The sequence below is a fragment of the Aythya ferina genome (assembly GCF_964211825.1).
Source record: "Aythya ferina genome assembly, chromosome: 1".
Lineage (NCBI taxonomy): Eukaryota > Metazoa > Chordata > Aves > Anseriformes > Anatidae > Aythya > Aythya ferina.
Window position 1 is genome coordinate 134,917,161 of NC_140296.1, and position 25,835 is coordinate 134,942,995.

General features: G+C 39.7%; 1 protein-coding gene across 5 annotated transcripts in view; it reads left to right on the forward strand.

Moving 5' to 3' along the window:
• Positions 1–325: 325 nt before the first annotated feature.
• ATXN10 (ataxin 10) overlaps positions 326–25,835 on the forward strand; it is a 120,073-nt gene continuing 94,563 nt past the window's right edge. For 4 of the 5 annotated variants that reach the window (XM_084496913.1, XM_084496914.1, XM_084496916.1 and 1 more), the window contains exons 1-3: positions 338–495; positions 4,363–4,554; positions 8,677–8,759. In XM_084496913.1, coding sequence (XP_084353039.1) covers positions 359–495; positions 4,363–4,554; positions 8,677–8,759 — 412 coding nt within the window. In that variant the 5' untranslated portion in view covers positions 338–358. Of the gene's footprint in view, positions 496–4,362; positions 4,555–8,676; positions 8,760–25,835 lie in introns of all 5 variants that reach the window. The other variant, XM_084496915.1, reaches the window with a different exon arrangement.

Consider the following 25,835-nt stretch of genomic DNA (forward strand, 5'->3'; position numbering starts at 1 on the left):
AGAAGGCCCCGACGGCCACAGCAGACCCTTGAAAAGAGGCTGACTTTTGAAAGACGGATACGCCCACAGTTAGCTCGTCAACCATGTTTCTGAGGTAGTGTTTTGTACGCCATGCGCTCGTAGAGAACGGCTCCGGGCGCACAGGCCAGACACCTCCAGCGGCGGGGCAGCTATTTTGTGGGGTGGACATCCCCCCCACATCCCCTCCGCAGCGCTCCCCGGCACCAAACACTCAGAAAAAGCAAATAGCGGGATAAAGCGCTGGCTCCCCGCTCGGCGAGGCCATACTCGGGTCGCCCCGCGGGGCCGGGCCACCGCCATTTCCGTGGGGCGGGGCTGAGCTGCGCCGGGGCTGGCGATGGCGGCGGCGGGCTCAGGGTCGCGATCGCTGCTCGCGGCGGCGGCGCGGCTGGGCCGATCCATGGCAGCTGCGCCCGCGGCCCGTCTGGAGAGCGTGCGGGCACTGACGGGTCTGCTGCGGGAGGCGCAGCACAGGTAGCGGGGAGGAGAGGCTGGCCGCCGCCACGTGGGCCGGGGGAGGGAGCTCCGGGGATCGGGGGGGAGGGGGGGTGGTCGCGGGACACACGATAGCAGTAGTCCTTCTAGGCCCCTGTGAGAGTGGCGGCTGCTAGGGGCAAGATGCAGCTGCTAGTGGCAAAATGCATCCTGGAGGGATGAGTAGGTGTGATTTGAGAGGGGTAAGGTGCTCCTGTAGCGGTTTCGTCCTGCTTGGCTGCAGCCCAAGCATGACCTGTGGGGTGAGGATGGTCTCTGTAGGCTCCTCACTGTGCAGCAGGGCAGGTTTGATTGGGAGGAAAGATGGATGTGCCTTGTAACTTCCAGTAGACAAAGTGAAAACATACTGTTACTGGAGAAAGCAAGAAGCTGATGTGGAGCATTGCTGTGCCTCTGAGGTCAGGGTTGGATGTTTGCAATGCCATGCCACACATGCTTTAGCAGAGTTCTTTGGAAGTGTAGGGGTTCAGGTGTGAGTGTGCTTCTAAATGTGGTTTCAGCTCTTTCTGGAAGGTAGGAGGCTGCACAGATTGGTGTGGAGCTCATGGTCAGTCTTTGTAACAGTAGTTGAAGGCTGTAACATGTAGAAGGTTTGACCTCTTCTTTCCTAACTTAGTACAAAATTGTATTGTTGTTAATTTCTGGTAAAATTTCTGTTGATTTAATAAATACACATGTAGAAGTTGTGTGTGTGTGTGTGCAGGGGTTATACTTAAAACCACTCTCTTGTGGTCTCTGTATATACAGGGGAAGTCCCTTTTGGTTTTCTTGTCTGTTTCCCTGGAGAGACAGAAGGACCGTGCAAATTTTTGGCTTGTGCACCAATGCTTTCTCTGCCTGTTTCTTGCCTTCTTCCTCAAAACTTCTGTAACCACCTTTGACAGAGGAGTAGATATTCCCCAAATAACTGAGTTCTTTGGGCCCAGGTGGTCAGGTTGAAGAGAGATGCTGTCATTGCTCTTCCAAGAGGCAATTGCATCCCACAGGATGTGACTGAATAGGTATGAGAACAACTTGGGAAATACAGTGGGAAATACTGTTGGTGCTATTGAACTAGAAGGAACAATCCAGTGGCTGCTTGGTACTTGGGATGTACAGTGGTAATTCTTTTGTTACTATGGAATTGATAAATCTTCAGCGCTTGTGGTAACAAGATAGTAATAATAATAAAAAGTGAATGCCAGGGGTTTGTAATTCAGAAGCAAATACAGGAAGGAAAATAATGTCCCAGCTACGAGACTGCTGTGTGGAATTCAGCTGAACTCAAGTCTTCTGTGTGCTTCACTAGGGACTTCAAGCACCTTTAAGCAGATGACTCGATTTCTTTGTTTCTATAGAATCATAAAATATCCAAGTTGGAAGGAACCCTCAAGGATCATCAAGACCAACTCTTGGGTCCCTAAAGGACCACCACAAAAAAACACCACTGTCTCTCCTTTCTGATATGTGATAATCCACATTTATGTTCACAGTGAGGACAGGTGCTTCCTTGTGTACATCTCATTTGTTCTGTTAAGACAGGCAAAAATTTCATCTTTGTGTTTAATTGGAACACCTAAACTCTTGCTCTGTATTAATTGAATGAAATTTTTCTGTTTCAGACTAATATTAAGAGCAAATTTGTCACAGCAGCTTGAAACCCTTGTGATCCAATATCTGATCTAAACTATCATTTTTCTAGGTAACTTTCTAACAAGAGTAGAAACTTTTCCAGAATGACTTTAGGTTGTGCTTTCAACAGAATAAAGTGTTGCTAGAACACGTACTAAAGTACTTGCATCTTTTTTTTCATGTTTTACCCTTTTGTTTGGTTGGTTTTGTTTCTGTTTTATCTATTTAAAATAATCTAATGTTGCATACTAGTATACGTCTTGCCATGGCTACTGATTTCTTTATTTTGAAGCTGTGTCAGGAAATGACCCTTTTCAAGGGATAATCCAACAGGTGGCACAGACAAATATAAAGGAAACTGCAATCAGACTAAGAATTGTTACAATATTACAATAATCTCAGTGTTGTATCTAAGTTCTGTATGACATCTTCACTCTATAGAGAAAACATGGCTTTTGAGCATTTGGGACAGGACCCAGCTGGTTCTCCTTTACCAAACTGTAGCTCTTCTAATGTAATGTGTAGAAGAAAGGCTCTGTGCATTTACCAGAAGTGTGGTACACCAGCCACTTAGTCTTCTTGTGGCTTGCGTATTTGTGATGAAGTGTCAGGAGCCATACCACTTTTTGCAAGTGGAAGGTTCGAGTCTTGTGATGTCTTAATATCTTAAAATCCAAACCAAATTCCAGACCTTCTTTCTGGTTATTCAAGTTCTGTTTACAACTGAGGGCCAGGTCTGCTTTTGGTCTTTCATGTGCCATTTTATTTCCCCTCAATATTACTCTTTTGAAAAATATAGCTTTTTTTTCCCCTATAGATAATTCCCACTGATACTGTGTTGTGGTTTTGTTGTGGTATTGTTGATTCTCTTTTTGTCCTTTTTAAGTAGCTGGAGATAGTGTAAGGGTTTCAGTCTTGATCCACTGTGAGGTGTTGGTGTAAAATAAGTATTTCTTGGAGATCATATGTTTTAGTAATTTAATATTTATGTGGTTTGGTTTATGAAAGTGTAATCACTTTTGATAAAGGATAGATAGACTTTCTAGTTGTGTGTATGTGAGGATATCTGGGGGAGAAGCAGAATGCAAGTAATACTGTGTCATCTTGTTTGATCAAGAAATTTTAAAGTTCTTTAGGAATAGTGTTGTGTTCTGTGTGAACATACTTTGTTTAATGTTACTTTCCTCTTTATCTTACTTTCTTCTGTCCTTAGCTTAGGAGTTATTTCTCAATCTTATGTCTTAGAACCTATCTTCCCTATTTGATCTTGAGCACTATGCAGGTCTGCTTAAGCTTCGAGGAAGCTGCAGCTGGATTTCCTTCCCCTCTCCCCAGTAAATTCATGGTATTGATACAGGTGTGGCTTCTTTTCACCAGCAGGCTATATCAAAAATGCCGTATCAATGGTTTTGATTGGTTGTCCTCATCTCCTTTATGAACATAAAATGAGGGGAAGAGTATGTGGATAGCTGCACTTGGGAAGTGTACAAACTAGGCCTATATGACAGACCTGCAGATGTGTGTGTTAGTCATGGGAATCTGGTAAACTGAACTGTTGGATTCTTCAGCATCTCTCTCATCCATTCACATTATTGTCTTTGTGCTTAAGGTTTTGTACTGTTTTCTTAAGTTTTGATATTTTAAGTAGTGGTGTAGTATTTGTTGTCTGCTGAAGTAGAGATTGGACTTTCCCTCTTGACTTTGATTTATACTCTTCAGAATGGTGGCTAGTGCAGACACCTGCTTTTGTCAAGACTTCTTGCTGTGGAGAAATTTGTGGCAGACTATTATAATGAAGCTTCTGGTACATTTTTTTCTTTTGAAACATCTAGTGCTAGTAGCTGCATTTGCTAGTTAAAACAATTCCTGATTCTTAGAACAATATGCAGTGTCATGTTATCATGCAAGCTGTATACAGAGACTTTTTGTTTGTTTCTAAGGTTCCAAAGTGGTGTTGGAAAGCTGTGAGAAATACTAAGGCAACAGCATTAATTCTAAGCCATAGTATTAATCATATTAGTAGTATTAATACGAAGTCTTTTCCTGAATGGCTAGTGGGATAATTGTGAACACATACTTTGTGCTTTCCACTTGAAGGATCTTGTTATGCTAAGGGTAGTTACATATTGTTGCAGAAATACCTTAGTGTTAAGAACAAGAAATATAACTGACATAATATTGTCCTTTTTGATAGCAGAGCAGTTCTTGTGCTTACTACAAATTTGTTCGTTTCAGAGAAATGGCACAAGAAAGTATATTTCAGGATCTCCTCAAAATCCTGACCAAAGCCTTGAATGAAATTGAACAGGCCTCCAAAGACTCCTGTGAACTGCTGGATTTAGACACCTGTCTGTTGCTTGTAGCAGAGTGCTTCAGATGTCTGAGGAATGCCTGTGTTGAGTGTGCCAAGAATCAAGACGTCATGAGGTATAGTTTTGATCCATTTTAACCTGTACAAAATTATAACCTTCTGATGTTTGTGTGGTTTTATATAGAGATTCATATTTTATTCTGCTGTGTTAGTTGATTTATTAACTGGTATTTCGTGTTTGATTCAATCACTTGAAATGAAGTATGCAAGTAACAAAAATAGCTGACCTATTTGTAGGTCAGAGTCAGGAGCACTGATGAATGATAGAAAGAAGCATTTTTGTTCTTAGTATGGGTTGATTATGCAAATGATATAAACCTTTTATAAGTTTCACTGTAGAACTATACTTTTTTCTCGTTCCTGTCATTATGTTTTGGGGGGTAATGTAATGAATAAGTAAGCAGTCTTAATTATCAGTTATATGATTTTTATTTTTTCTAAGTACATATAGATCTGTCTAGTACCTATGGCAAAGTACTGTATGTAGAACTCTACATTTCAGCCCTCACATGTGTACAGTTAATATCAATGCTAATAAGTCAGGCTGCTTAAATTATTCAGGCTTTTTTTTTTTTTTTTTTTTTTTTTTTTTTGCCTGGGCCTGCTATAACGTTGAAGGGATGCTTGGGATACAGCTAGCTGTCATAACTGAAAACCTGGTAGTCTACCAGCTATTCAAAAGAAACTCTAAAACCAACCAACCAATCAAAACCAAAACCCAAACCTGCTTCAAATTTGCTAGTTCATGAAGAACTGGAATACCGTCATAAAATGTAGTTTCTTGAGACTTCTCAAATTTTATTTAGCTTAATAAAATTTAACTGGGACATGGGACAAAGTTCCAGCTGCGGCAGAATCTTTGTTAATGCTGTAGAAGTTGCAGGGCTGTTTGTAGAAATCATTAGTTTTAGAATAAGTTAAATCTGAGTTCAGGCTCCTATGTGTTTGTTTCTGGCAGTCCTAGCACTTGTGATCATGTTGTGGATCAAGAAACTGATCTGACAGAAAATATATTTGTTATTTTTGGGTGGGTGGTTGTTCAGCCAGCCTGGATTCCGTATTTGTAATGTATTGTAGCTCCTTAATCACTCATCTTAACAAAAGAGAGAGAACTGAATTGCATGTCTGGGATGGTAGTAGAATTGTCCTTTTCAGTAGCATGACAAGTACATTAATGTATTTATTATTATTAGCGTACATTAATGGGTCTAATTTTAACTCTCTCATGGAATTCAGATATTAAACCTGCTTGCAAACAGAAATGTGCTCTGCACTGGTTCTACCCATGCTGCTTACTTACCCTCTCTAAGCAGTTAGCATAGCCTTGCACATTTAGGAAGCTGGATGCTAATAACAGCAGTTCCCTTTAATTGCAGGAGGAGGAAAGCCTGTGTGTATAGAAAGTTCTGATGGTGTTTGTAGCAGTGATTGGCTTTGTAGGTCGCTCTTTGGGTATTGTTTTGGCTTTGTAGCAAGGTAATGGTGTATGCACCACAGTGGCTGCTCTGAGCTAACAACATATTGGCCATATGTTTGTGCTGATTTTAAACAGTTGCAAATGCACAGCTTGTTTAAGGATTAAATATCTTTAATTATTAAAAGTTGTGAATAGAAGAAAAATTATGTGCCTTTGATTTTGAAGTGTGCAACATTCAGATATTCAAAAAAAGAAAAACTACAATTTTTTTTGACCAAAATCAAAACTGATTCTGTATTGGAAAGAATGTGATGATTGTAAACACATAGGTTGTTTAATAACTTTGAAACTACTGGGGAATATGAAGCTTTGTTCCTTCCAGTTTCTCTGTTTTGCATGTGTCCTGGTTTCAGTTAGGACAGAGTTAATTTTCTTCCTAGTAGCTGGTAGAATGCTATGTTTTGGCTTAGGATGGGAAGAGTGCTGATAACACCCCGATGTTTTAATTGTTGCAGAGCAGTGCTTACACCAAGCCAAGGACGTCTCAGCTTCTTGCTCTGTCCTGCCAACGGGCAGGCTGGGGGTGTAGCAAGAGCTGGGAGGGGACAGCTGACTCAAACTAGCCAAAGGGGTATTCCATACCATCTGACATCATGCTAAACAATATATAGGGGTGGCTAGCCGTGGGAGGGGGGCTGGACTGCTCGGGGTTAGGCTGGGCATCGGTCAGTGGGTGGTGAGCAATTGCATTGTGCATCGCTTGTTTGTACACATTATTAGTAGTAGTACTATTATCATCATTGTTGTTATTATTATTATTATTGTTGTTGTTATTATTTTCCTGTCTTAATAAACTGTCTTTATCTCAACTTGCGGGCTTCACTTTCCCGTTTCTCTCCCCCATCCCAGAGAGGGAGGGGGGAGGGTGAGCGAACGGCTGTGTGGTGTTTAGCTGCCGGCCGGGTTAAAGCACGACAGCATGCTATGAAGAAATTTGGGGTCTGAAGGAATGGGAAATGTTTTGATTTTAATGGATTGTATGTATACTGGTGTGCATGTATGCGTTTGATATCTATAAATCCATCCTTGGTTTCTTTTCTGTTGTAGAGAATAATGGGAAAGATAATTTGTTTGTCTAACACCTACAGAGGACAAATAGTTATTCTTCATTCATCTGTGATGATGTGATATTTTTGCAGTAAGTCATGCCTGGGTGTGGAGGTTTGGCAGATACGGTATTATGAAGTTTCAGTCACTCTGTCTTGACTGATCTCTTCTCAAACAACTTTACTACTAAAGTACACAAATGAGTTAAAAGCTGAAACTCCTTCCATTTATAATGTATTTTTTGATTTTTTTTTAAACCCCTGTTGCATGTACATTCTGACACACATTGTCTACCTCTAGGATTGCTGATTTTTGGCTGTGGAATTATTTTGTCATTATTGATTCCAAATGGCCACACTTCTGGCAGGCTGTAAATTAGTTTATATTTACTGACACCCTGTGTTTCTAATTATAGCAGGGATAAATGATTACTTCATCTTCTTTGCTTCTTGCCCAGGGTTTTGTATGTTTCCCTGTTATTTGACCATGTTGTTTGTTTGATAGTAGTCACCAGTCACTTCTTCAGGGTTTTTAAGTACTTGCAGTTTATTACTAAATAGCATATATCATGGCTTTCCTTGGATGCTAGAACTTCAAGCAAACAAAACTGTTCAAATTACAGGAATAACCTGCTAGTTTTTAATATTGGATTTAGAAGAATAGCAAAATCTGAAGGGAAGAGTACTTAAGTCTGAATCTGTTGTGTCCAAAATTGTTATTGTGCGGTCTGATGAAGTCAAAGATATATCAATAGCCTCAACTTTTCCCACTATTCAATAAAGAGTGTCTTCTGAAGGTTCAGTGGGGGAATATTGCATCATGCCATAAAAAAAAGCACGCCAGCGTGAGAGGGTAGGTGATAGGCTTTTTGTGTGGCTTTTCCTAAAATTTGCTCTTGCTTTTTGCTGCAACACTAAATGAACTCAGGTTTCCTTGATCAGTCCAGACATAACTGCTTCCTCATTGTTCATTGGCAGCTGTTGGTCTAGGAGCTGAATGTTGTAGTTATCTGTAAGGATATGTGAAAGCTCAAAATAAGTATATAAGCTTTTGATTGTGTTTGTTTCCTATTCTTTAAAAGTTATTAAAAATTCAATTATGGCATCTCTTCTTTAACTACTTGTATTGGGTATAGAACTGTAATCACATAATATAGTTGCTATGGATTTCAAAGCAATTCATATTTTGTGCCTTCCCTCCATTGGTTATCATTAGAATGTACCTTACTTAGAGATAATACATAAACTAAGGCAACCAGGAATAGTGTATTACATCTGAATTATTTTGAATGGTGATGTTGTGAAAATGTGAAAACTTACTCCTTTCTAGATGTTCTTTCTCTAATGTATTCTTAGAAAGGCATGGAGAAGCTTTACAAACAGAGAAAGGACACAAATCTTCTATCTTAAAGAAAACAGGATGTTTAACACCAAACTGTAGAAGTCTGAAACAAAATGTAAACCAGTTCCTTTCACTTCTGATGGCACTACTATGGCTACTGATACAGTCAGACCCAGTAGGAAAAACTCCTTAACATTTCAGAATTTCTGAAGATTAGTTGAAGACATGATACTAACTAAAGTGAAGAGGATTTTTGCTTTTTTGGGTTATATTTCATATGAAGTGTTCTTTATTTTTTCCAATTTTATAACAGGAACTTGGGTCTCATCACTACATCTGTCCATTTGATCAAACTGCTTGATGGAATAGAAATCAAAGGAGAACCATTACTGACTGGTAAGGCTGTAGATTTTGTTAAATACATCTGCGCTGTATTTTTATGTGGAAAGTCATGTGGTGGTATGATGTCACCTTACTTTTTTTTTTCATAAGCAAACTCAATTGTTTCTTGAACTGCAACATGCTAATTCTGTTTTTCCTTTTTTTTTTCTTCCTTAATTTGGGTGGTAGAATAGAAAGGCAAAGGTATGTGTGCATAGTTGGTGTTTCAAAATTGGGTAAAAAGTGGGCTTTTTGTTATGCTACCTGAAAAAAAAAATCTCAGCCCCAGATATTTTATTTCTTTTTATTCTTTTCTTTTTCTTCCCCAGACTAGTTCCATTGTATTTTCCCTCAACTATTCCCTGTAGATTTTTAAAGATTTGTGGAAACTTCATTACCCAGGATATCTGAACTAGGAAAAGGCCAAGTTCTTATAGAATCTCCATTCAAAATATATTCTGTTGTTTTGCTGTTTCTTTATTTGATCTGTGCACGTAATGAAATAAGGAAATGTTCCTTTTTTTATTTATTTTGATGGCACTTGAAATAGTTGATATGATTCCAGGAAACAAATCTTGGCTATGAGTCAAGTTTGTTTCCAGGAAACAAATCTTGGCTGTGAATTATTATTTTGTTTATTTTCATTTATGTACTGTTTGCTGGGTGGCCAGGGTAATAGCTGCCAAGAACCGATTTGAGTACTATTTACATGTCCTTAGTGGATGAGTTTTTTTTTTTTTTTTTTTAATTAATATAGTGAATAAAAAATGTCCTTCTTGTCTAATGCCAGTTATTACTAGTGATTTCTACAAAACTCATTTCACCAAAAATTAAGACATTTTTCAGTATTTCTTTTCATGTTCTGCGTTTCTCTGTGTGTGTATGTTGAGCTTGATATAGGGCATTGGATCACACTTCACTGTCTTGGATCCCCTTTGCCATCTGTGTTTGTAGAGAGTAGGAAACATTTGGTTTCTCTTGCTGCTTTTATTTCTTTTCACTGCTGTTACATGGAAGAGGTTTTTACTGGGTTCCTGTTGCTGCTTTTCTCTAATTTTGTGAAAGCAAAACTACAGAATGGAAATAGAGTAACCTGCTGTTCAACACCTTTATGAATCTGGGGAAGTTCAGGATATTGCTTTTCCTTTTGCTGCTATATTTGGCTCTAAATGAAGCCTTTCGGGCATGTAATGGCATTATGCTTAAGCCATGTTTACTTCTTTATCTGTTGGTGTAATCCTTCTTCCAGGGGCAGACTGGTAATGCAAGCACAGTCTTTCAGTGGAGGAGGACAAGGACTAAATCCTTTGGATGGCAGAAGGAGGGTTTGCTTGATTAATGTGAAGAGGAGGAGTGACTCTCAAGCTGTGTCACAGAGTCAGTCATGCCTTGGAAAAGGCATGAAGGCCAAGAGTGTCCTGACCAACAATTGTGAACCCCATTGTAGACCAGTAGGAGAAAAGGAAAAGTGATAGGAACTGGATAAGCTGGTATTGCCCTGCACAAAATTGTCTGTGGAAGGGTCATTGGCAGCAGTAAGGTTGAAAGGCTGTCCTGGGGAATTGGACTTCACACCTTCAGCTTATTCACAGCATCAGGAGTTGTAGTGTGGAATCAGTGGTTCCTCACAGCATCTGGAGGAGAGTGGGATGTACCTTTTGTTGGGTACTTACATGGCATGAGGTTTTCCCCTCAGTCTTGTGGCAGCTGATGCCTCCTTGATGAGCTATTGTAAGGACATGTGCTGTTCCTTTTCTGTTGGGATCTGAGCAAACTGCAGTGAATGCTGTTCAGCAGAAAAGAGGGGAAAGAGCACAGTAACTTGAGTAACTGCTTCAGACTCCTTTTCCTATCTAGAGGATATTTTGAAACATCTTTAACACCACTGAAAACAAGGGGGTGGGAAATTAACCAGAAGGTTGTTAACAATAATTCCATAAAAAAAGTGTTTTGTGGCTGTTACACTGCATAGCCATTCAACATAGGATTTAAACGACAAAATGAGTTTGAGTTATAATTAATTTTTTGATATATTGACCCAGAGTAGTTGGTTCACGTGATACTGTATGTAGCATTGATCTTGTTGGGAAATATCTGTAACTAGAAGGGTTTAGGTACTCCACTTATGTTAGTACAACAGCAACAAAAAAATGGAGACAAGTGAATGTTGCTAATTCCATGCTGAATGATCTGGTGAACTTTGTTCCAAGTGAAAATTGTGCTCTAGGCACTACCATAATCACCTTCCATAGGGTGTGCTTCAGAAGTTAACAGTTATATTCAACAGTGGATTATTAACTATACTTTGAAAAAGTTTGGTAAATTCTGAAATCGGACTTGGAAAACATTGTTGAAACAAAAGAAAACCATGAAATTAGTGTTACTGTATTTATTAACTATATTTCTGCTTCATTGTTCTTTTTATATTTCATGTGGGGAAATAAGGTCACAAGACAAAGAGTCACATGTGTATTTTGTTCTAGCAGATAATAAGGTGTTAAGTAGCGTATTTCAAATTGTTCATTTGGATATGTGTCCTGTTTCTTTGTTTAAATTGGTGCTTGAATCTGATGATCAATCTTCATGTCTGTTTATATCCTTAAGGTCTTTTAAAAACCTTCAAGTTGCTTCCATAGCAAAAGTCTACATAAAATAAAAGGATAAAGAAGTAATTCTGTGTTGTAGAGTGAACAACACTAAGTAAAGTTTCAGTTTGTTCTGTGTGAAAACTTCCCAAGCCATGTCATTGTAGGCTAAATACATTTGAACTTCCAATTGTATTGTATTTATGAGGAAGAGAGATTGAAAATTCTTGAGGCAGACTGAAAAAAATCTTTTAACCTGATCTGTGATTTATTTTCACTCTTTTATCCATTGGTAACCATTAAGTCTCTGAGTGGTGTAGTACTTTTTAAGGAAAAATCAATATATTTACAATTTATGATAGATTAAAAAAGAAATAAAGTATATATATGCCTTTGATAGTACTTTAACCAGTGTGTTTGTTCTCAGGGAGGGAAAGAAATGCCTGTTGGGATGATATATTAGTGATCAAAGCAGCAAAAAAAAAAAGGAGATGCACTACAATGAGCTGTGATTAAAAACTTTCTAAGATTTGTTCAATTAAATCTAGTCTTCAATGCACCTTCTCTGCTAGGAAAAAAAACACCTTATTTTTATAAAATAACTCATTTTTAATAGTTTATCTTAGGCCCACCTATGATATACATGGTTAATATGGTTAATATTCATTATCTTTACTGAGGCAACCCTGCTGCAAATTTTCAGCTGTATTTGGTTTATGTGACGATGGCTTGATGGCATGGGGGTGCAGGGGTGGCCTCTGTGAGCAGAGCCCAGCAGCTTCCCCATGTCAGATCAGAGCCAGTTGCACACAGCTCTGAAGGGACCTGCTGCTGGCCAGAGCCCAGCTAGTGAGCAATGTTAGTTGTGCATCTGTGGGAGCAGATTGAATAAAGGGAAAAAAACTGCTGGGCAACAGCAGCTGGGAGAGAAGAGTGAGAAGCAGCCCTGCAGCCCCCCAGGTCAGTGCAGCAGGAGAGCAGGAGGTGCTCCAGGCAGGCAGCAGCAGTTCCCCTGTGGCCTGTGGAGATGCCCCTGGTGGAGCAGGCTGTCCCCCTGCAGCCCATGGGTCCCACATGGAGCAGATCTCCATGCTGCAGCCTGTGTAGGAGCCCCCAGTGGAGCAGGTGGCTGTGGCCTGGAGGAGGCTGTGGCCCATGGAGAGCCCCCACAGGAGGAGGCCCCGGGCCAGAGCTGCAGCCCATGGAGAGGAGCCCACACAGGAGCAGGGGTCTGGGGGGAGCTGCCGCCTACCTGTGGGGGACCTGTGCTGGAGCAGTTTGCTCCTGATGGATGGACCCCATGGTATGGAGCCGTGTGGGAGCAGTTCTTGAAGAGCTGCTACCTGTGGGCAGTCCCCACAGGATCAGTTCAGGAAGGACGGCATCCCGTGAGAAGGACCCCACATGGAGCAGGGGCAGAGAGCCACTGTGAAGGAGTGGTGGATATGCAGTGTTAAGGACTGATCGCAGCCCCCATTCCCCTGTGCCACTCAGGGGATGGAGGTAGAAGAGGGTGGATGAGGAAGGAGAGGAGGAATTAGTTTGCTTTTATTTTCTCACTGCTCTAATCTGTTAGTGATAGGCAATAAATTCCATTAATCTCCTTATGTCGAGTCTGTTTTGCTTGTGACAGTAATTGTTGAGTGATCTCCCTGTCCTTTTCTCAACCCTTGAGCCCTTTTCTGTTGTATTGTCTCTCCATCTTCCTTTGAGGAGGTACAGTGAGAGAGCAGTTGTGGTGGAGTTCAGCTGCCTAGAAGGGTAAAACCACCACATCAGTGCATCACATTCTTTTTCTTCAATAAAAAGCTAGATAAATTCCTGTATGCTTGTAATGTACTTCTCCTGTCCAGATGTGGAAAAAGATGTACATGTTATGCCATTAAGGCAATGGGCCAGAAAAGCTGAAGGTAAATTAGCATATCTTACCTGGAGAAACTCCCTAAGGCTTCAGATAGTCTAAAAATAACTAGTTAATTCCTCAATATGACACACAAAGATAATCCAGTGCCACCTGTGAGCCAACCATCCCTGTAATAAATTTCTCTCTTTTTAATACATATACTAAAAGAGCATTTTTAGACCTTTCACTTACAGATAATTGTTGCTACTCTTCCGTTGTTCTTACTTCCTAATCTTTATTTTTAGTTGCACTCCATAGCCTAATTTGTCTTGAATTTCCTTAAATTACATAGTTGTAATTTGTGTTGATCCATTCATATTTTGTTGCAATCGGAGAAGGAAAACTTCTTTAAGTTGTTGGCTTTCACTGTGCTTGCTACAATTAGATGAGTGTAGGGAGTTGCTTAGTGTCCTTGCCCTGCAACTGTTTAGTGGTTTGTAGCCCTTCTATGCAGGGTCAAGACAGATTTGTGTCAAATAAGTCACACATACTTGTAACTGTGCTCTGTTTTCTTACTGCTCTGGCAGTCTTCCCTCCATCTCTCTTGGAGACAGAACTTCCTTGTCATGCAGAGAGAAATGGAAGTGATGTATTCCATTGTCAATATCTGAAAACTGGTCCTTGGTGTTCTTAAAACTATATGCAATGAGCTTAGGAAGTGGGAGATTGTGTAAGGTGGCACTTAACTTTTTCAATTGTAAAGGTTGGATGTTGCTGGTGGGAAAACTGATGAGATAACAAATATTGCCCTCCTGTTCCCAGTTGAGAAATAATTTGAATAGTGATTGAAAATACAGGAACAATATTTACTTGTGGAAATTCCGTATGCAAGAGGGCCATTTGTTTCCTGATTAACTGATCTGAGACGTGATCTTCCAGGAAATAGGTAACAAATTCTTCAAATTTTTACTAAATAGTCTTGTGAAAAAGAAATACCTCTACAGAGTATAGATTTAGTAGCATTTCCATAGTACCATCTCCACATCCCTTTTGTTTTATTTATTTATTTTTAAAAATAGCTTTATCATAACAAGCTTTTTTCTGCTGTGGGTACAAAGACCAAGAACATTAGCCAGAAGAGCAGGCTGATGAAGCTGCCAGATGAACTTTAACTGAACTTAAGCAGACCCAGATCTCTTAAGAGCTAAGAAATAGTTCAGTATGTTAGGGATTGCAGCAGACATAGGAAATATCCTTGTCAGAATCACAGAATTTTCTAGGTTGGAAGAGACCTCAAGATCATCGAGTCCAACCTCTGACCTAACGCTAGCAGTCCCCACTAAACCATATCCCTAAGCTCTACATCTAAACGTCTTTTAAAGACCTCCAGGGATGGTGACTCCACCACTTCCCTGGGCAGCCTGTTCCAGTGCCTCACAACCCTTTCAGTGAAGAAGTTCTTCCTAACATCTAACCTAAAACTCCCCTGGCTCAACTTAAGCCCATGCCCCCTCGTCCTGTCACCAGGCACGTGGGAGAACAGGCCAACCCCCACCTCACTACAGCCTCCCTTGAGGTACCCATAGAGAGCGATAAGGTCGCCCCTGAGCCTCCTTTTCTCCAGGCTGAACAAGCCCAGCTCCCTCAGCCACTCCTCGTAGGACTTATTCTCCAGGCCCCTCACCAGCTTCGTCGCCCTTCTCTGCACCCTCTCAAGCACCTCAATGTCCTTCTTGTAGCGAGGGGCCCAAAACTGGACACAGTACTCGAGGTGCGGCCTCACCAGAGCTGAGTACAGGGGGACAATCACCTCCCTAGCCCTGCTGGTCACACTGTTCCTGATACAAGCCAGGATGCCGTTGGCCTTCTTGGCCACCTGAGCACACTGCTGGCTCATATTCAGCCGACTATCCACCATCACTCCCAGGTCCTTCTCTGCCTGGCAGCTCTCCAACCATTCCTCTCCCAGTCTGTAGCTCTGCTTGGGGTTATTGCGCCCCAGGTGCAGGACCCGGCACTTGGCCTTGTTGAACTTCATGCAGTTGACCTCAGCCCATCGGTGCAGCCTATCCAGATCCTCCTGCAGAGCTTTCCTACCCTCAAGCAGATCGACACACGCACCTAACTTGGTGTCATCTGCAAACTTACTGAGAGTGCACTCGATGCCCTCGTCCAGATCATCGATGAAGATATTAAAGAGGACCGGCCCCAGCACCGAGCCCTGGGGGACGCCAGTAGTGACTGGCCTCCAACTGGACTTGGCTCCATTCACCGCGACTCTTTGGGCCCGGCTATCCAGCCAGTTTCTAACCCAACGAAGCGTGCGCCAGTCCAAGCCAAGAGCAGCCAGTTTCTTGAGGAGAATGCTGTGGGAGACGGTGTCAAAAGCCTTGCTGAAGTCAAGGTAGACCACATCCACAGCCTTTCCCTCGTCCACCCAGCGCATCACTTTGTCATAGAAGGAGATCAGGTTCGTCAGGCATGACCTGCCTTTCATAAAGCCATGCTGACTGGGCCTGATCGCCTGCTTCCCCTGCAAGTGCTACATGATGACTCTCAGGAGGATCTGCTCCATGAGCTTTCCTGGCACTGAGGTCAAACTGACAGGCCTGTAGTTTCCCGGGTCTGCCCTCCAGCCCTTCTTGTAGATGGGCGTCACGTTTGCTAGCCGCCAGTCGATTGGGACCTCCCCCGATAGCCAGGACTGCTGATAAATGATGGATAGTGGCTTGGCCAGCTCCTCTGCCAGTTAAGAAGCCCAAACAGAAAATCTCCTTCACTTCATAGCATGTGTCTTGGTTTGGTTTGGTTGGGGGATTTTTTTTCCTTTTTTCTATGGCAAATCTTAAAGCTTTCCAACAAAATCTAGTAGACCTGTGGGAAGGTACATTGAGGTTTGTCAGGATGATGTATCTTGAGATTCCAGAGTGAAATCTGGATGTAGTATTCATCTCTGAAATCTGGGGAAAACGGGGATTTTTTTTTTGTTTTGTTTCTCCTGGATAAATTGCAGTGAAGGCACGCCTGTTTTGAAGCAAACTTATGTTCAATAGGCTGATCCTTTCAATGACTTTTTTTTTTTTGACAGAAGGTGCTTTAATCTTATTGTTTGTAAATAGATCTCAAACCTTTCACCACTTCAAAATATTGCAGATGCTGAAGAATGTGCTTTGAATTCCAACCTAATTGCCTAAAAGTATTTAACTGCCAAAATACTTCCCTGTCCTCTTGGATGAAAAGGCACTGCCTGATTGCTGCCCTGTGAGGGACAATTTTGTTGTGTAAGTTCTCTGAATGAGCTGCTTGTACTTGGAGCAGAACTGAGTGTAACAGCACTGTGTCAGCCACTGAGCAATGCTGCACTGTTCGTGTGTGCCTGGGAGAGGTGCTCTGAGCCTTAGACCTGCATTCCTCATTTCCATGATGATGGTGATACTCAGGCTAGCTTTAAACCAAGTAGCATAGGTATTGTTATTGGTAGGCTGAGTTGATGCCATGCCTCAAAGTTTGTACAGGTCTTAACCAACCAGGGTTGTTTGCATAAACATACATTAATAGTATTAACAGCAGTTGTCATGGGTACACCTGGAGAGTTCTGTCAAAATCCGTGTTCAGATGTGTTAGCTGTGGTACGAAGATTTAGATCACTGGCTCATCTTAATATCACATCCAGAAATGCAGGGTAAATTAGAGTGGATGATGGGGTCGGATCCTTGTAGAGGAATTTGACTTCGCTTCCAAGTTTCTGAAAAGAACTCAGATGTAGCTAAGCTGCTATAGCTGCTCTATTCAGAAGAGCACTTAAAACATTCCTTTAAAAACAGTGATGAAATACGACTTTATGTAGACTTTTAATACTGCATTTACTATAGTAACTTGAGCATTTTCTGGTAGGATGTTTAGCAATATGACTATAAAATGTCTAACACCTGTTCACACCCTCTATTCTTGAGGGTAGGTGTGGGTAAAATACAGAATATCTTGTTTGAAATGGTTTTAAAGTACCCTCAAATGCCACGTACTTACAGGGGAACTATAAAGAAATGTTCCTTGCTTTGAGCAGAAGAGGAGAAGGCCTGTGGTGCTGTTCAGGTAAAGACCACCACAATGAATCTTGAAATCTTCTGTGTGTGAGTTCTTTTTAGTTTTGTTTGTTTGTTTGTTTTTTCCCCTATGCCTGCCACCAGCATTCATAATTGTTTGGGTTCAGCTTCAGTCCGTGTTCTTTCAGTGCTCAGAGTGATTTGGACCTGATCAGCCATCAGATGTATTTTCTTTCATTTAATGAAAAAAAAAAAAACAAAAAACTTGCTCTTGACCCATTGCTGCCTTTTAGGTTCGTCATAGTGTAGGAAGAAATTGCACTGGAAAGTACTTTGGTATGGTTTAATCTGTCAGTGCTGAAGAGAAGTACTATACAGAATAAATGGCAATAAGTAACCTTTGAGTTTGGAACACTGTAGAAATTAAAGCATCACTCTTTTGTAGATTAAAACAAACAAACAAAACAAATGCATAAGGTTGTGTGCTAGAAAAATAAGTGGTAATGTAACATAGGCTATATATAGCTTCCAGGTGCATTATTTCTTGCAACAGCCAAACGGGGTGGAAGGATTTCATCTTTAGTGAAATAACAAAACAAAATCCTTTTCCTGAGGTCTGCAGAAAGAACGTCACACTATTGAGCAAGAGAGAGAGTTGACTTCTTTGTAAGAAAAGAATTTCTGTGTAATTTCTTTATAAAGGTGAGGACATGTTGTGTTAAAACGCCACTTAATTATGAGCTGTACAGTCCAAGTAGGATGGAAAATCCTGTTGACATTTAGTTATGAGGGATCCATAGAAAGAAGTGGGGAAGAGGAAATCAAAAATTCCCATGAGCTGCACTGGATATCTTATCCTTTTTAAAAATGTTTTTAAATAGAAGTCATTTTCAAGGGCTTACAGAACAGATTGTTTAATCATTTTTATTTTTTTTCTTGAAGAGAGTTGAGAGTAAAACAAGAAACTTACAGTTGTTATCTTTGCAAAAGTATTCCTGAAAACAAAAATAAATTAGTATCAGTTACTGATTCAACTGATTTCTACTTCCACAAGAAAGTTGAGAAGAAATAAACCTTTTTGGTTCTGTCCTCTCTTAGAGTAAAATTAAACATGAGATATTTCTTTTTTCTGACCCCTTCCTAAATCTGCAGTCAGCCATTTGGAAGTTGGAATCGCACTGAAAAACAGAGACTGGTTAATTTCAAGGGTATAGAAAAGCAGAGGAAGGTGACATTCTCAAACCTGCCGAAGAACACTAAATTGGTTTTCCTTTTTACATTTTTAAATGGGCAGTTCTGTGTCCTTAATTGCTCTTGGAATTCTGTCAATTTTTATTAATTTATTTATTTATTTACTTATTTATTTTCTTCCCCTGCAAGCAAGTTTGCCTCAGCAGCAGTTTTTTTGGTCCCATTAAAAATATTATATCTTGGCAGTAGGAAAATGAGCTGGAAGTAAATACTCAGACTTCTTCAGAAACTATCCGACTAGTTCATATGCAGAAACAATTAGTTTGAAAATCAGGACATTTAGGGCTTACGTAACTGGCCTAAGAGTTTTAACAAACCATGGCTCATTTTTGATACCTTCTCTTTTTTTTTTCCCTATACCTCATAACTTGGAATTAGTGGTCATGCAACAAAGTACTTCAGTAGGAAAGAGAAACAGAACAGTCAAATAGAGAGCCTAAATATTTTTTACCGTATGCCAATATTGACCAAAGAAGCTTGTCTTTTATCTTTTGTGCTTCTGTTTTATTTCCTGTTCAGTATCTTTCATGTTCCTGTTTTAATCTTTTAAAAATTTGTGTTCTCCTTTCACTGCTTTTTGTAGTTCATTAATCACGTTGCACTGAACGGTTTAATTTCCAAATTACTGATTACATTTTATATTATATGAAAAATAAATATATATTTTTAAAATATGCTTGGCAAGCATAATGCAGCAGTAAAATTTTACTGGACAGACTTAATAGCAGAGCAAAGATTCAGTGTTCACCCAGTGCATTTGGGAAACCATTGTTAACTTTTATTGCCTATAAACTGAGACCTCATTTTTTTCCCCTCTTCTCACTGAACATCAACTGTCTCCACACAGACTTGCTTATATGGATTTGATTGTAATGTAACTACAGTTGGAGAAGATGAAACTTCTCAATTGTATCCTGGAGATTCTCAAACACAATAGCTACTAAATTTAAACCAACAAGCCTGTCCTTCTTAAAGCTCTCTTCCGCTCTTCCTATATCAATGCCCTCTATATTTATCTCTGGAGGAGTAGACAAACTATGTGTGTGTGTTGTTGGGTTTGTTTGGTTTGTTTGTTTTGTGTGTTGTTTTTTTTTTTTTTTTTTTTTTTTGTTTTGTGAGCATATCTCGGAAATGAGTATGCTGTAAATTTGTTGTGCAAGTCCAGATAGGTGCTGATTTACATGGAACAAAAGAGTAAATGCTTACAAAACTTGAACCATTTTACTTGTCATGCAGGGTCAAAAATACTGAATTGTTGATAGCTGACATTTATCAATTTAAGCATGTAGTCATATCAGCTTTCCTTTCAAGAGAGAGAAGTGGAAAAGAGAGGTTTCTGAATAGGTTCACAATCCATGGGGTTAATTTCCCAAAAGCACCATGAATGGAACAGGCCTTAGTTGCTCAGAGGAAAAGAGAATTTAAAAATCTTCACCTCCATTTATTTTTTTTTTTGTTTGGGGTTTCCTTTTGCTTACTATTAGCACAATTAAGCTACTTATGTTCTACAATCTAAATAAATCAGGCTCTAATTTAAACAGACTTTTTTTTTAGTCGTATAAATAAGAGGCAGCCCTGATCTTAAGAGTTGCCAGTTTCCATGTGTGATCTTTGCTTTGTCTGTCTAGGCTTTTTGTGTAGGGGAATCGTGCCAGTACTTTGCTGCCACTGTTAAAGTAAAAACTATAATTACATTGTCAAAATAATATTTATAGTATTTTCGGGGAATAATTGTGGGAGTGTGACGAATATATTATACTCATCAAACTTTTATGTAAACATAAGCATGAGTTTCTTATTTGAGTTATTGGTGTTGTTTTTGGCCTTTGTGTTTTTCCAATCTGTAAAAATAATATTGGGACATTCATGGTCTTTGTAGCATTTGCAGAGTGTATGCCCTTAAAATCAGTTGATACATTATCTGGTATACGTAAACTGCTATTTGCACTTGTATTGGGATTTTACTCTCATGTTTCCATAGCTTTAAAAAATCCTGCGTTTTTAGAGTTTTGCTATCCCCTAGTTATAGCTCAGAGCATTTTACTACTATACCAAAAAGGAAAGTTTTAAGCAATTGGTTTGTTCTGTTGGTATTATTTTTTGTTTGTTTGTTTCTTTGTGTTAAACTCACTAATTTTTAAATTTTTTCAAAATCAAATGTGAGCCTGGGTACTTTTGAAAGGTGACTGTGAGCATCTCCCAGAAACATCTATGCTATGAGAAAAGTATGAGGTTTTCTAATGACAGACAGTTGCCCATTTGCTAGTTAATGGTACAGGGAGGACTTAGGCATTTTTGCTGCTGGGTAATTTTAAGTTACCAGGTGGAGAAAAAAAACAAAACACAACACCTTCAGTCCTGTCTGTACGACGGTTTTAACTTTAGAACTACTCTCTGTGCTGTGTGTTTGGTGAATATTTTCACAGTTTTTTAATTAAATGTCTGTCTTCAGAACATCTATGGCAAAGATGACAGCCATGCAAGTTTCACCCTTCTTAGGTATGTCACCCTGATATCACCTTTGGTGGATGGGAAGGATCTCTATGTTCACAGTTTGATCCAAAATCCATTAAAGGCAGTGGAAGGAGACTGACTTGGGTGGCCTTTGGTTCAGGTCTTTGTTCCAGGTCTTTGTTCTTGGGCTTTTTTCCAGGAACTGCAAAATAGGAGCCAGTTTTTACACCTCTTTCAGCTGCCCACAGAAAGGAGAAAGCCAAACCTGGACTACAGCAGGTCAGAATTGTCATGAGAATTCAGCATTTGCTGAATTCTCTTCAACTCTTGTGTATGTAGTATTGCCTCTGCCTAGAGTTCCTCAGCTGCTGGTGCTGTGGGGTTAACTCTTGTTCTGCACAGTGGGACTTGCACGGTTTGAATCTTGTGCAGTGTGAGGCACAAACTCCCTGTGCAGGGCTGCTGTGCTCCTTGAGGGCCTGGATTTTTCATCACTGTGCCTGGCCTGGCTAGCACAGTAAACTGCATCTATGTAAGACAGCAATAACTGTCATTCTGAGTCGATGTCAGTGCTGCGTTGTTTTCAGCATGATACCTCTGGGTTCGTTCACGTGGCTTGGCTGTGATTTCTAGTATTAATATGGAAACTTTACATGCGCCTTAATTTCTTTCTCTTATTTTGTAACACCTGGAGCGGAATGAGGTTTGAGGAGAGGAAGTTTAAATGCATTGAGAAAAGGCAGGTTTAGGACAAGGGACACTATTTAAATACAACATTTTCTTATGCTAATGAGAAAAAAGGAGGGGTGGGGAGAGTGAGTGGAGCTTTTAACCTAAGAACAGAAGCCTGAGGAGGACTTGAATCATCGCTTCTAGACCCCTGACACCACTAGCAATTGTAGTTGTTTGATCTTGTGTCCAAACATAGGAAACTCCAATCTTGCTTTCTTATTAAAAAAAAAAAAAAAAAAAAAAAAAAAGGCACCCTTTTCCTAATTCTGATGTAAATTTCCTACTGAGTTTGAGTCCAGTGGCCCTTTATACCTACCCTTTCCCCCGCCCCCCCCATTTTTTTTTTTTCCCCTCCTACTTTGGGCTTGATTCTCCACATGATTCCTGTTGCTTCTGCAGTGATTGACTAGTTTAAACTGTTTTACCTTGAGAGATTCCGCTATCTGACATGCTTGAATTGGATGTAGTAGAAAACAGACTTTGTAACAGTGACAGAAAAAAGCTAGTGCTTTCCAACAGTGTGGTGTTGATTGCCCTGATGATCAAAACTGATGATTCCCTGATGTTCATGGAATTTCTTTTTAATTGTTGTACTGGTAGGCAGAGACAGTGACTTTTAGGGTTAATGCTGATCATTCAGCTCCTTCGAAGACAGAGACTAATCTGAGTTTATCTATCCTTAAATAGTATTCATCTATCCTTAAACGATAACAAGGAGATCAATGGGATACCTTGTAGGGTTCCTTTTTATAGTTGCTGATACTACTCTTGGGCATTGTGTATAGCTGGTTTTTTTTTGTTTGTTTGTTTGGTTTTTTTTGTTGTTGTTGTTTGTTTTGTTTTGTTTTGTGACTGTGTGTGTGTAGTTTTTTTTGGTGTTTTTCTTTTTTTTTTCTTGCTCCTGCAATTTGGAGGCTTTCTAGCATAGCCTGCCAAGATGTTGCTGATTTATGACACATGCATAGTGGTTTTAAAATGTGGATTGATATCCACTGGAAGCACAAAGGAAATGGAGTTTGCTGATGTCTTATTTAATTAGAATGGATTCTGGTTACTTTGGTTGAGGCTTAAAATGAACAGCAGTGTCTGTATTTCGGTGGACCTTTAAACAGTGTTCTGTAAGCACTTTTCTCCCTCCCTCCCTTCCTTCCTTCCTACTTTTCTCTTTGCTATACCCTACCCTACCAGCAAATATGTCTGAAAGATTCATAATGAGGCAGGGCATGAATACACGTGAATCAAAATTTACAGAAATATCTGTAGATTTAACATGGTGACCATTGGGTTACTGTAAAGGTGTGGAAAAAATAGTTTTTCTATTTATGAAGAAGGTACAAAATTTGTCCCTGTCTCTTTCTTTAGGTAGAAAGGCTGTGGTGTTTCTACTCTGCTCTGACATCCTATGCGGAATCAGCAGCTGCATGGGAAGCTCTACCATGAACAGGGCAATCATAATTCTGATGGTCTGACCTTGCAGCATCTGTTTGGTGCCTGTGTGGATATAGCTTCACTCCTATATCAAAGAGGAACCAGTCTTTATTTCATAATCTGCCGCTAGGCTTTGGACAGGATCCTGGAGTTATTTCCAGTGATCTGTATAGTGTGGGCCACATGCTTCTTTCTTGTCTTGTGGTTGTGATGAAGGAGAAGCAGGAGAAGAAATAAAATATACTTTACATTTAAGATTACATTATGGTATTACGGGATATGACCACAGAGAGATTTTATTGTTGTTGTTTGTTTCTTGTTTTTCCCCAACCAGGAGTTCAAGATCAAGATGGGAAGAACAGGGCAAATAAGTCTTTTAATGCAGACAGTTTCCCAAAGATAGAGTATCTTAAATTTCTTCTGTCTATGCTATATTTAGTTGTTTTCACTTTACTGAGGAAGTGCCCTTTCTAAAGAGCACTCTTGGACATCTGCAGAAGACTGTTGTTCTTTGTGCTGAGAAAGTGAAGATAGATGGGGGATGGAAGGGAACTGGAGGACGATCCAGGCAAAAAGAATGTCAGGCATCTGCATGTCTTTGGATAAACTGTTGCATGTTTGGATCAAAATCCAAGTAGTTAAAATTGTGTAAAAGTTCACCATGACATCCTCCAAACCTTATGATTATCACAGCTGTGTCACAAATTCCGTACTCTCCAGGTACGTGAACATGATTCTGATGGAAAGGGAGGGTGCTGTCTGTAACTGTGACCTTTGAGATACAAGCCATGAAACTCTTTCATTCTACAGCATCCTTTCCTGTAATGGTTTTGTGCTGGGAGAGAAATGCCTCGTGCCTCTCCATCTCTTAATGATAATTCTTTCTACTGCCAGCGTAGAAAGGAAAAAGTGTCAAGATTTGTGCCAGAGGACATCAGGTTCATTCCCCTTTTTCCATGCTCTGGGCATAGTTGATGTAGTGGGGTATGGAAGGGACCATAACAAGAAGATGAGAAGAAGCAAACAACCTTTAAATATGTATAAAAATGTAATGCCCAAAAACATGTACATGAAAACGGTTGTTGTGTATTAAAGTGGATATGGAAGTAACTACGCCAAATGTAAGTTTATTTGTTGATCTCTGCTATTACAAAAGGACCATGATCCATTATTACCCAAATATACAATATAAATGGTCCAAGGTAGAAAAAAGTCTGATATCCTTCCTATAGAAAAAGATCATTTAACTCTTCTAAAGAAAATGTAAGAACTTGAGTAGAAATTTTGGTTTAAACAAAATGATGTCTACAGTGTGCCATCAAAAATAACAATCATGGTAACAATAAATAATTTGAGAAGTTTGCTCATAATCTTGGTTAGTACTTTAGATTTTAATCATTTCCTTTTATTTCTTAGACCTGTGCAAGGTATCATGTAGTAGTGTGTCATATGGTTAGATGCCACGAATAACGCATAGTGGGTGGCCAGTCTTTTTTTGTTATTTTTCTTGTTTTCCTGGCATGGTTTAAGTCCATGTTGAGACTCCCCAGGACCTCAAATTTGCTGATTTTGCTGGAGCAGGCTCTTTTTAGATTTAGACTCGACTTTTAGGTTGAACCCCCCCCCCCCCCCCCAAAAAAAAAATTACATCCTGATGCATGTAGGAAGCTTATAAATACAGTTCTCACGTCTGCAAACACTTACATATGTTTTACTTTACATAGGAGAGTAATCTCAAGCATGTGTTTTTGCTATTTCTGGGGTTATAACAGTCTAAAGGCATAATAAATGCCTTTAGACTTCAATAGATATATTTTTTTAAATAAATTAATGTACTTTATTTTTTCTTTCTAAAAATAAAACAGTGCAATTAAAATAACAGAAGGTAAAGAGGACAGTCCAGTCACTGTATTTAATAAGCTTTTGCTAGTGCTGTATGAATCAGAATCAGTATGAAACTGATTTCATGGTAGACTGTCCAACTGACTTTTCCTGGTAAATGCACAAATACAATCTTTGGAATCTACCATTCTGAGATCTTGTTAGAACGTAGTTCATGTTAGAGACTAATTTAGCTGTCTAACAATTGCTTCCAGCTCCCTTCTAATTCACTTGTAACTTTTCATTTGCAAAGCATGTTGTTTTTTTTTTTTTCCTGTTTGTTTTGAGGCACATTCTCCTTTGTGGCAAAAAAGAAAAAAAAAAAAAAAAAGAAAAGAAGTTGATCGTTTGCCTAGACCCTTATCTTCCAAAACCGGAATGATTGTCCAGTTACTGAACAGAATGTTCTGTTAATATTAGAGTTGGCATTTCTGAAGGGAAAGAAAAAAATTGTCTTGTTTTCTTTTCAAGGTGGAGGAGATAGAGTGGGACCAGAAACTTTTTAAACACAAAAAAGTTTTTACCATCTGTGGTATTCCACAGATGGTAAAAATGGGTTACTAGGCTGCATTGCAGCAAGTGCAGTACAATCGAGGCAGAAATATAATCAGTAGCTAGATGTTCATTTTATTTGCAGAAGTAAAATACTAAGCACTATTTTAATAACTTTAAATGACAGAGCCCGCATATGTATTGTACGTTCATTTTGAGTAGTCTAGACAGACTGTTTTCCAAGGAAAATACTTTTTCATCACTATTTGTGGTATGATTCATGGTGGTGAAGAGGCAAATAACTCTTTTTATGACTGGAAGTTGCTTTAATTTGCAGCCACAAGGAAACAAAGCAATGACCGAATAATAGTGGTGGAAAGTA